The following is a 12,189-nucleotide window of genomic DNA, read 5'->3' as shown; positions in this document are numbered from 1 at the left end:
TATCTTATTTTTTCAGGCCTTTGAATGGTAGTTAGTTTACTTAGAAAACTGTTGAATTGGAAAAAAAAAAAAGAAATTGTTGGATTGTGAGAATATTGAGAAGTTTCTCCCAATGCAAAAAACAATTACAACTTATAACAACAAAAATCTGGGGTGAGTTTAATCCTGGAATAGATATCTCCAAATCCTGTGCCTCCACACACCAATATTTTGAGTGTACTGATAAAATTGTGAGTGCAGTTGGAGAGAGAACATCACACTGATACAGGAAATAAAACAAAGATTACCGTGCAGTGACAGATTAAGGCAGGGAAAAGTTAACACTCAGTAACCAGGGAGATAGAGAAACCATAAGCAGATGGTGGCCAAAAATAATTTAACTCTTTAAGGTCAAAGTTTTTTCAAACCTGATCATAACTGAGTGGCTGGAGTGCTGCTGTAGAGGCTTCTGAAAATTCTGTTACTGTGTAAAAGGGCTAAAGACACAATGGCAAACTTTTATTAGGGTGGATGAAAGGTAATACACAACAAACACGTTAAGTTTTATTATTTCAGAATTTTCCAATAAGTTAACATAGACTAAGATGAATTATTCATAGGTAAAGAAAAAGTAAAGTTACAGGTAATGCTGAATATTTAAAAAACTTTTAAAAGGGGACTTTATTGGCCCTTAAGAACTGTATAAATCTCTACTTTTTAAAAATAGGCAATTTGCATTTCTAAATATTTTTTAAAAATAGGCAATTTGCATTTCTAAATATAAGCAGTTATTATTACCTAAAACTATACCACAACGGATTTACTGAATACTCTAGACACAAAAATAAAAACTTGAGTTTCCTCAAATATACAGAACATTTTCATAAATATGGAGTCGCCTTTACATCTATTCGTTTAAAATACCAAGTTTTTTCCTAGCCATAACAAGAAGTAATAAGCAATGTTTCTCTTATTCCTAACATCTGACTATAATAGCTAAAAAATACTCTGCATTCAACACTTTTATATCTGTTCCATCCTTCGTACTCATATCAAAACTCATTTAAACTAGCTATTTCAAATTAACTTCTTTACATTTTTAAGACATATAACAGAAAACTAACCAACAGCAAATATTCCAAATGAATTTTAAGATCAGATGGATTTTAATTTTCTCTCTGTCTCTTATCTGCTAGTTCACTCTCCAAATGCCTACAATAGCCATGGCTGTCCTGACTGAAGCCAGGGGCAGAGTACTCAATCTCAGCCTCCCAACACAGGTGGCAGGAACCCAACTACAGGAATCATCACATGCTGACTCCCAAGTTCTCCAGGAACTGGAGCCAGGAATCAAACCCAGGCACTTTGATACAGGATGTGGATGCCTTGATTGGTGTCTTAACCACTAGTCCAAGTGCCCACTCCCAGACTGGCTTTTATATCATATATTACATTGGAGTTTTAAGACTTTTACCTCAGTGGATGTAGATGTTACAAAGTCTTTATTATCCAAAGATTCAGTTTTTGATTCTGTGGTGTGCATGCTAAGATCTAGAAGAAAAATAATTTGTAAGTATAAAAAACAAAAACAAAAACAGGATGATACATCCACATGAAAACAAATATGGTTATGTGACATTAATGTTTAAATTATTATTATCATAAAGCTTTATCAGTCAATCAGATAAGGTTATAGCAAAAACAGCTCCACATATTCATTTTAAAAGTTATTAACCCAAACCATGTGCATGTTTTCAAATTATCATATAGGAATTAAAAAAAAATTTTATTTGACAGGTAGAGTTATAGACAGTGAGAGAGAGACAGAGAGAAAGGTCTTCCTTCCATTGGTTCACTCCCCAAATGGCCGCGACAGCCGGCGCTGCACTGATCAAAAGCCAGGAGCCAGGTGCCTCTTCCTGGTCTCCCATGAGGTTGCAAGAGCCCAAAGACTTGGGACATCCTACTCTGCCCTCCTGGGCCACAGCAGAGAGCTGGACTGGAAGAGGAGGGACTAGAACCCGGTGCCCATATGGGATGCCGGCGCCACAGGCGGAGGATTAACCAAGTGAGCCACGGTGATGGCCCCATCATATAGAAATTTAATATATCCAATAATTCATAATAATGGACAAAGTTTCAAAAGAAAATATCAGAAACTGTAGTCTTTTTATTTCATGGATAGAACTAGAATTTTGAGATATTTTCTACCACTGATTTTCTCTATCTTCAATCACATTCATGAATGAGACTTCAAAAAATTTTAAATGAAATATGAAGGATGGACAGCTATTGGTACTAGATACACTTCCCTGCCATAAGAAATTATTATTTCAGCCGGCACCGCGGCTCAATAGGCTAATCCTCCACCTGCGGTGCCGTCATACCGGGTTCTAGTCCCGGTCGGGGTGCTGGATTCTGTCCTGGTTGCTCCTCTTCCAGTCTAGCTCTCTGCTGTGGCCCGGCAGTGCAGTGGAGGACGGCACAGGTCCTTGGGCCCTGCACCCGCATGGGTGACCAGGGGAAGCACCTGGCTCCTGGCTTCAGATCAGCGCGATGCCTCGGCCGCAGCGTGCCAGCTGCAGTGGCCATTGGGGGGTGGACCAACGGTAAAGGAAGACCTTTCTCTCTGTCTCTCTCTCATTGTCCACTCTGCGTATCAAAAAAAAAAAAAAAAAAAGAAATTATTATTTCAAATAATCAGCATAATGATGCAAGTCAAGGAAGTAGAAAAGTAAGAACAAACTAAAGACCAATTTAATATAACAAAAGAAATAACAAAGATCAGAGCAGAGAGAAATGAAGAAAAAATATATAAAAGATCAAGGAAAAAAGTTTTTGAAAAGATAAACAAAAGTGACATACTTACAGCTAGACTAACCAAGAAAAAAAAGGTCCTATTAAAATCACAGATGTAACAAATAGGCTTTAAAGCTAATACCACAGATATACAAAAGATTATTAGTGATTATTATGAACAACTGTCTGTCAACAAATTGGAAAATTTAGAAGAAATGGGTACATTTCCAGATACCTCCCAAAACTGAACCATAGAGAAAACCTACACAGACCAGTAACATGCAATGAAGCTGTATCAGTCCTAAAAAGTCCCCAAAGAAAGGCCTAGGACTTACTGTTTCACAGCTAAATTCAAGCAAATTTTTTTTTAAAGATTTTATTTTTTATTTGAGAGAGTTGCAGAAAGAGAGAAGGAGAGACAGAGAGAAAGGTCTTCCATCACCTGGTTGCTTCCCCAAATGGCCACAATGGCAGGAGATGGGCCAGTCCAAATATATGAGCCAGGAGATTCTTCTGGTCTCTCACATAGGTACAGTGGCCCAAGCACTTGGACCATCTTCCACTGCTTTCCCAGACCATAGCAGAGAGCTGGCTCTGAAGAACAGCACCCATGATAGAAACTGGCACCCATATGGGATGCTGGCACCATAGGAAGAGGCTTAGCCTACCGTGCCACAGCAACTCTCTATCAAACATGTTTTTTGAAGATTTATTTATTTATTTATTTTAAAGGCAGAGCTACAGAGAGGCAGAGGCGGAGAGAGGGAGAGAGGGAGGGAGGGAGAGAGAGAGAGAGAGAAAGAAAGAGAATCTTCCATCGCTGGTTCACTCCCCAAATGGCTGTGACAGCAGGAGCTGGGTGGATCTGAAGCCAGGAGCCCTGAGTTTCTTCCAGGTTTCCCACATGGGTATAGGGGCACAATGACCTGGGCCATTTTCTTCTGTTTTCCCAGGCTATATCAGAGAGCTGGATCTGAAGAAGAGTAACTGGGTCTCGAACCAGTGCCCATATGGGATACTGCCACTGCAAGTGGTGGCTTTACTCACTACGCCCCAGTGCTGGCCCCTCTAGCAAACTTTTAAAAGAACTCATACCTATTCTCTATCCCCCAAAATTGAAAGAATGTTTCCAAACGTATCATATGAGGCTAGTATTACTGGACAAGACTCAGCAACCAAAGAAAACTATAGACCAATGCCCACAATGAACCTTGATAAAAAAATCCTTAAAGAAAAAAGAAAAAAATGCACATTGAATCCAACAGAACATAAAAAAGACCATACACCACAATCAAATGGGATTATCCCAGAGATACAAGGATGCTTTAATACATGCAAATTAATAAATGAAAAACATTACAAAGGTGGCCAGTGTTGTGGCACAGCGGGTTAAGCTGCCACCTATGACGCCAGGATCCCATATGACTGCCCCACTTCCTTTTTTTTTTTTTTTTTGACAGGCAGAGTGGATAGTGAGAGAGAGAGAGAAAGGTCTTCCTTTTTGCCATTGGTTCACCCTCCAATGGCCGCTGTGGCCGGCGCATCTTGCTGATCCGAAGCCAGGTACCAGGTGCTTCTCCTGGTCTCCCATGCGGGTGCAGGGCCCAAGCACTTGGGCCATCCTCCACTGCCTTCCTGGGCCATAGCAGAGAGCTGGCCTGGAAGAGGGGCAACCGGGATAGAATCCGGCGCCCCAACCGGGCCTAGAACCTGGTGTGCCGGCGCCGCAAGGCGGAGGATTAGCCTGTTAAGCCACGTGGCTGCCCCACTTCTGATCTACCTCCCTGCATATTTCCTGGGAAAGCAGCAGAAGACGGCCCAAGTACTTGAGCCGCTGCTACCCACATGGGAAATCCAGATGGAGTTCCAGGCGCCTGGCTTTGGCTTACCCAGCTCTGGCAGTTGCAGCCATTTGAGGACTGAATCAGCAGGTGGAAGATCTCTCTCCCTGTCCCCTGTCTCTCTTTAACTCTGCTTTTCAAATAAATATTTAAATAAAAAAAAAGTCACCAAAGAACAGAAAACACGTGATCACCTCAATGATGCAGAAAAGTACTAGATAAATTAAGTATAGAAGATGTATGTCTCAGTATAATGAAGACTATCCATGAAAAATCACAGCCCAGGTAATACTGAATGGTGAAAGCTGAAAGTGCTTCCTCTAAGATTTGAAATAACAGGAGGATGTCCATTTCTGCCACTCTTATTAAATGTGGTAATGGGAGTCTTAGCCTGAGCAATCAGGTAAGAGGAAAAAAAGCATGCAAGCAGGAAGAGTGAAAGTCAAATTATACTTGTTTGCAAATGACATAACTTCAAATATAGGAAAACTTAAAGACTCCAACAAAAAACTTAGAATTGATGAATTCAGTAAAGTTGCTAGATACAAAACAACATACAAAAATCTGTTGTGATGTGGCTGCTGTTATGTTGAAACAGGTTAAGCTGCTGCCTGAAATGTTGGCATATGGCTGCTGGTTCGAGTCCCAGCCACTCCATATCTGGTCTAGCTCCTTGCTGATGTGCAGTAGCAGCAGCACTGGAGGACAGCCCAAGTCTTTGGGCCCTTGCATCCATGTGGGAGATGTGGATGAAGCTCCTGCCTCCTGGCTTCAGCACGGCCGAGCTCTGTCCATTGTGGCCATCCGGGTAGTAAACCAGTGAATGTAAGACCCCTCTCTTCCTGCATCTCCCTCCTGCCCTGTCTGTAACTCTGCTTTTCATATAAATAAAATAAATTAAAAAAAAATTTCTTGGGAAAGCGACTTTATAGTACTCTTTGCTGGATAGCTGCTGTTTTAACATTTGAGGCCTAATTTTAGTAAGAACCAGCACACAGCCAGATGGATAATGTTATTCCTAACTTAAAAAAAGTGTTGGGGGGTTCCAAGATGGCGGAACAGTGACAGGATGGTCTGATTTATGCAGTCGAGATCAATATTCTAAAAAGGTAGCATTTCTCTCTCCCTCCCCTCTCCCTGCAACAGCAGAGACCTGCAGCCAGCGGGGGAGGGCTAGTGACGTTTTTAGACACAGGCAGGTAGCAGCCACCCCAGCTCCCACCCAGCAATAACTGGGGTTGCCTTCCACCCAGTCAGTGAGGGTGGAAGCAATTCTGAAGAAACCGATGCCAGGTGCATCCTGCCAGTTGTCCAGCAACAGGAGGAGAGGGAGAACTGTTCCTGTGGAGGGGAAGTGCTGCCTGCGGTACTCTCCTACATGCCCAGCACAATTAAGAAGTGAGCAGGGCTGCAGCAGGTGCCTGAGAACTTTGTGTGCCTGGGAACCACAGATCTAAGCAGGACCACACATAGACAGCAGCTCTGGGAACACCTTAATTTCCTTATAGCCAGGATTGGCTAGAATGGGCAGAGTGGCAGCACTGGCATTCAATGATCTGGAGAGATCTGGGAGCTAAGTTTGAGAAAACAGTGACTGTATAAGAGAAGAAAGAGTGTGGCTAGCTCCTGGGCAACCACAGAGCACTTGTCCGCACTCTCCAAGCTCCTCAGTTGCCTATAGCAGCTCAAAACAGAGGGAACTGTGCTCACAGGAAAGACACAACAGATCAAAAGTGCAGCTTGTGAAGTGGTACACATGAATGCTGAGCTCACTGGGGATTAACACCTGGGTGTTCCTTAGCTGGGAGAAAGGCTGGTAGCACCAACGAGGTGACCATTCCTCTTCATCCAGTTAACCAGAGGAGAGCTATCATGCCCAACTGGGGTGTTACCCCGGATACTCACCCTACCCCGGAGCACTGAAAGGAGTACTCTGGCCACACCCAGCACATACCTCTTAGTATTCACTGAAAGTGTAGACATCACACTAAGCCACAGACAAAAGCCATCAGACCAAAAAAAGAAAAAAATTCTATGCTGAAAAAAAGCAAAAATTCAAGAAACAAGAAATGAGGAAGACACTATGAGCCTCCTAAATGAACACCACAACATTTCAATATTAGAATGTGAAGATGAAGAGATCAAGGAAGTGCCAGAAATGGAATTCAAAAAATAAATCATCAGATTACTCAGAAGCAATCAGAAGCAATTCATGAACTAAAGAAAACTATATATGATATGAATGAAAATTTTTCCCATGGAATTGAGATCTTAAAGAAAAGTAAAAATAAAATACTAGAAATGAGAATTCAATAGATCAAATAAAAATTCAGTAGAAAGTCTTAACAATGAAGTTGCTGAAGCAAAGGAAGAATATCCCAGCTAGAAGACAAACCTCTGGAAATTTTACAGTCAGACCAAAAACAACAGAAAGAAATTAGAAAACTAAAAAAACATTGTTGGAGATCTATGGGATACTACCAAAGACCCAACATACAAACCTTAGGAGTGCATGAAGGCATGGAAAAAAGAGAAAGGGATAGAAGGCATAGTTAGTGAAATAATTACAGAAAACTTCCCTAACTTGGAGAAAGAAAGAATGTCCAAGTGCAGCAAACACACAAAACTACTAACAGATATCACCAGAAAAGATCTTCACCACTACACAAAGAAATAAAACTTTCCACAGTAAAGCATAAAGAAAAGATAGTAGGGGCTGGTGCTATGGCATAGCAGGTAAAGCTGATGTCTGCAGTGCCAGCATCTCATATGGGCACTGGTACGAATCCCAGCTTCTCCTTTTCTGATCCAGCTCTCTGCTATAGCCTGGGAAAGCAGTAGAAGATGGCCAAAGTCCTTGGGCTCCTGCACCTTCATGGAGACCTAGAGGAAGCTCCTGGCTCCAGGTTTCAGATCTGCACAGATCCAGCCGTTGCAGCCAATTGGGGAGCAAAAAAGTAGATGGAAGACATCTCTCTCTCTCTCTCTCTCTCTCTCTCTCTCTCTGCCTCTCTTTCTGTCTCTGCGTAACTCTGATGTTCAAATAAATAAATAAATCTAAAAAGAGAAGATTCTAAAATATGCATGAGAGAAATGCTAGATAACTTTCAGAGGATCTCTAATTAGACTCACAGCTGACTTCTCATCAGAAAACCTACAAGCTAGAAGACAATGGCAAGATATAGTCCAAATATTAAGAGAAAAAAACCTGTCAATCCAGAATACTGTACTCTGCAAAGTTCTCATGCACGAATAAAGGTGAAATAAAGACCTTCCATACAAATAGAAATTCAAAGAATTTGTCACTACTTGTCCAGCCCTACAAATGATGATTAAGGATGTGTTACACATAGAAACACAGAAAGAAAGCCATCATCATGAAAGAAAATGAAGACAGAAAATCCCCCAGTGAAAATACAAAAGAAATCCAAATGATAGGAATGTTCACGGAAAAATGGCAGGGCCAAGTGGTTACTTATCAATAGTTACCTTGCATATAAATGGCCTCAACTCTCCAGTTAAAAGATAGAAACTGGCTGAATGGATTAAAAAACAAGATTCATCTATTTGCTTCCTACAAGAAACACACCACACCAACAAAGGTACACATAGACTGAAAGTGAAAGGATGGAAAAAGATACTCCATGCTAATAGAAAGAAAAAATGCCAGGTGTAGCCATCCTAATATCAAACAAAATAGACTTTAATGCAAAACTGTTTAAAGGAGGATATGATATAATGATCAAGGGATCAATACAATAAGAAGATGTGACAATAATAAGTATATATGCACCCAACTATGGGGCACCTGGCTATGTAGATCTGTTAACAGATCTAAAGAGAGACATATACTGACTTCAATACAATAGTAATGGGGGACTTCAACACCCCACTTTCATCACTGGATAGATCAATCAAACAGAAAATCAACAAAGAAACAACAGAGCTAATTGACACTATGAACCAAATGGACCTGATATCTATAGAACTTTCACCCCACAGTGGCAGAATAAACATTTTTCTCAGCAGTGCATGGAAGTTTCTCTAGGTTAGACCATATACTAGGCCATAAAGCAAGCCTCAGAAAATTCAAAAAATGCAAAATTATACCACGCACCTTCGCTGATCACAATGGATTAAAGTTAGAAACCAACAACTCAAAAATCTCAAGAACATATGCAAATACATGGAGACTGAACAGTATGCTCCTATATGAACAGTGGGTAATAAAAGAAATCAAAAGAGAAATAAAAAAAATTTTGTAAACAAATGAAGGTAACAATACCTCATATCAAAACTTATGGGATACACAGAATAGCAGATGTCCTAAATAGCACTCTGGCCTCAGAATCAGCCCTTAAGGCATTCAGATCTGGCTCAAGAGCCCATGAGAGTATTTCAGGCAGGGAAAACCAAGGCACTCTGGGGAAAAAAAAAAAAGAAGACCTAAATGAAAGATCTCTGCGAGTGAGATCCCAGTGGAAAGAACGGGGCCATAAAAGGAGGAACCTTTCTCTGAAGGGAGGAGAGAACTTCCACTTTGACTATGACCCTGTTGGAATCAGATCTAAGTCGGCAAACTCAAAAGGCTTCCATAGCCTTGGCAACTCATGACTAGAGCCTAGGGAGATTACTGACGCATAAACAAGAGTGTCAAATTGTTAAATCAACAGCAGGAGTCACTGTGTACTTTCGTCTCATGTGGGATTCTGTCCTTAATGTGATGTCCAATGTGAAGTAATGCTATAACTAGTACTGAAACAGCATTATACACTTTGTGTTTCTGTGTGGGTGCAAACTGATGAAATCCTTACTTAGTATATACTGAGTCGATCTTCCGTATATAAAGATAATTGAAAATGAAAAAAAAAAACCTTGGTTTTAAATTGGAAATTGCATAGAAAATTAATCAATTTTTAAAAAAATATCTTGTAGGATCTCTGTCCTTAATGTGCTGTACATTGTGATTTAATGCTATAACTAGTACTCCAACAGTATTTTTCACTTTGTGTTACTATGTGAGGGCAAACTGTTGAAATCTTTACTTAATATATACTAAACTGATCTTCTGTATATAAAGAGAATTGAAAATGAATCTTGACGTGAATGGAAGGGGAGAGAGAGCGGGAAAGGGGAGGGTTGCGGGTGGGAAGGAAGTTTGGTGGGGGGGGGGGGAAGCCATTGTAATCCATAAGCTGCACTTTGGAAATTTATATTCATTAAATAAAAGTTAAAAAAAAACTTATGGGATATAGCAAAAGCAGTGTTAAGAGGGAAATTTATAGCAATTAGTGTCTACATCTAGAAACTGGAAAATCACCAAGTAAATGAGCTGTCAATACATCTGAAGTACCTAGAAAAACCACAACAAACCAAATCCCAAATCAGTAGGAGGATAGAAATAATTAAAATTAAGGAAGAAATAAACAAAATTGAAACAAAAAAATTGAAAATCAAAATTGAAACCAAAACAACATAAAAGATCCATGAAATGAAGTTATTTTTTTGGAAAAATAGACATACTATTTGCCCAACTGATGAAAAAAAAGGGAGAAGACCCAAATCAACAAAATCAGAGATAAAAAAGAAAATGTAACAATAGATACCACAGAAATAAAATCATCAGGTCATCAGGAATTACTACAAAAAACTGTATGCAAATAAATCAGGAAACTTAGAAGAAATGGATAGATTCTTGAACACATACACCTACCTAAATTAAATCATGAAGACACAGAACACTTAAACAGAATAATAACCAAGACAGAGATTGAATTAATTAAGATTAATTAAGATTGAATGGATTAATTAAGACACTTCCAACAAAGAAAAGCTCAGGTCCAGATAGCTTCACTACTGAATTCTACCAGACATTTGAAGAACCAATCCTAATCCTTCTCAAACTATTCAAAACAATTGAAAAGGAAGGAATCCTCCCAAACTCCTTCTATGAAGCCTGCATTACCTTAATACCCAAGCTAGAAAAAGACATGACAAATCAAGAGAACTGTAGACCAAATCCATGATGAACATAGATGGCAAAAATCCTCATCAAAAAAACTAGCCAATCAAATCCAACAACACATCAGAAAGATCATTCATCTGGTCCAAGTGGGATTTATCCCTGATATGCAGGGATGGTTCAACATCCAAAAATCAGTAAATGTGATAAACCACATTTAAAAGTGAAAGCCAAAAACCATATCATTATCTCAATAGATGTAGAGAAAGCTTTTGACAAAATTCAACACCCTTTTATGATGAAAACCTTAAGCAAACTTGGTATAGAAGGAACATTCCTCAACATAATAAAAATAATTTATATCAGACTCACAGCCAGCATCTTACTGAATGGGGAGAAATAAGAGACATCCCATTAAGATCAGGAACCAGACAAGAATGTCCACTTGCTATTTAATACAGTTCTGGAAGCTTTAGCCAGAGCCATCAAGCAAGAAAAAGAAATTGAAGGGATACAAATAGGGGAAAGAAGTCAAACTATCCCTATTTGCTGATGATATGATTCTATATATAAGGAACCCAAAAGACTCCGTGAAGACTATTGGAACTCATAAAAGGGTTTGGCAAAGTAGCACAATATAAAATCAACACATAAAAATCAATAGCTTTTTTATTCACAGACAATGACATAGCTGAGAAAGATCTTCTAAAATTAATCCCATACACAGCAGTTACAGAAAAATTTAAGTACCTTGAAATAACCAAGAACGTCAAAGAACTCTATGATAAAAATTATAAGACATTAAAGAAAGAAATAGAAGAATACAAAAAAGGTGGAAATAATCTCCCTTGTTCATGGATTGGAGAAAACAACATCTTCAAAATGCCCCTACTGGCCAGTGCTGTGGCTCAAAAGGCTAATACTCCGCCTTGCAGTGCTGGAACACCGGGTTCTAGTCCTGGTCAGGGCACCGGATTCTGTCCCAGTTGCCCCTCTTCCAGGATAGCTCTCTGCTGTGGCCCAGGAGTGCAGTGGAGGATGGCCCAAGTGCTTGGGCCCTGCACCCCATTGGAGATCAGGATAAGCACCTGGCTCCTGGCTTCGGATCAGCGCAGTGCACTGGCCGCAGCGCGCCAGCCGTGGCAGCCATTGGAGGGTGAACCAGCAGCAAAGGAAGACCTTTCTCTCTGTCTCTCTCTCTCACTGTCCACTCTGCCTGTCAAAAAAAAAAAAAATCAAAATGCCCCTATTGCTGAAAGCAATTTATATTTCAATGAAATCCCAATCAAAACACCAACAACATTCTTCTCAGATACAGAAAAAATGATGCTAAAATTCATATGGAAACACAAGAGGCCCCAAATATCTAAAGCAATCTTAAACAATAAAAATAAAGCTGGAGGCATCACAATACCAGACCTCGAGACATACTACAGGGCAGTTATTATCAAAACAGCCTGGTACTGGCACAAAAACAGATGTGTAGACCAATGGAACATAATAGAAACCCTAGCAATTAAACCACACACCTACAACCAACTTGTCTTTGACAAAAGGGCAAAAAATCAACCCCTCAAGCCAAGACAGTCTCTTTAACAAACGGTGCTG

General features: G+C 39.9%; 1 protein-coding gene across 1 annotated transcript in view; it reads right to left on the bottom strand.

The window, feature by feature from the left end:
* Nucleotides 1–12,189, bottom strand: part of SLC9B1 (solute carrier family 9 member B1) — a 133,405-nt gene that overhangs the window by 81,120 nt on the left and 40,096 nt on the right. The window contains exon 7 of the mRNA XM_062199805.1: nt 1,454–1,530. Within this exon, the coding sequence (XP_062055789.1) occupies nt 1,454–1,530 (77 nt within the window). The remainder of the gene's footprint in view (nt 1–1,453; nt 1,531–12,189) is intronic.

The sequence above is a fragment of the Lepus europaeus genome, chromosome 8 (genome assembly GCF_033115175.1).
Source record: "Lepus europaeus isolate LE1 chromosome 8, mLepTim1.pri, whole genome shotgun sequence".
Lineage (NCBI taxonomy): Eukaryota > Metazoa > Chordata > Mammalia > Lagomorpha > Leporidae > Lepus > Lepus europaeus.
This window is presented reverse-complemented; position numbering and strand designations above follow the sequence as displayed.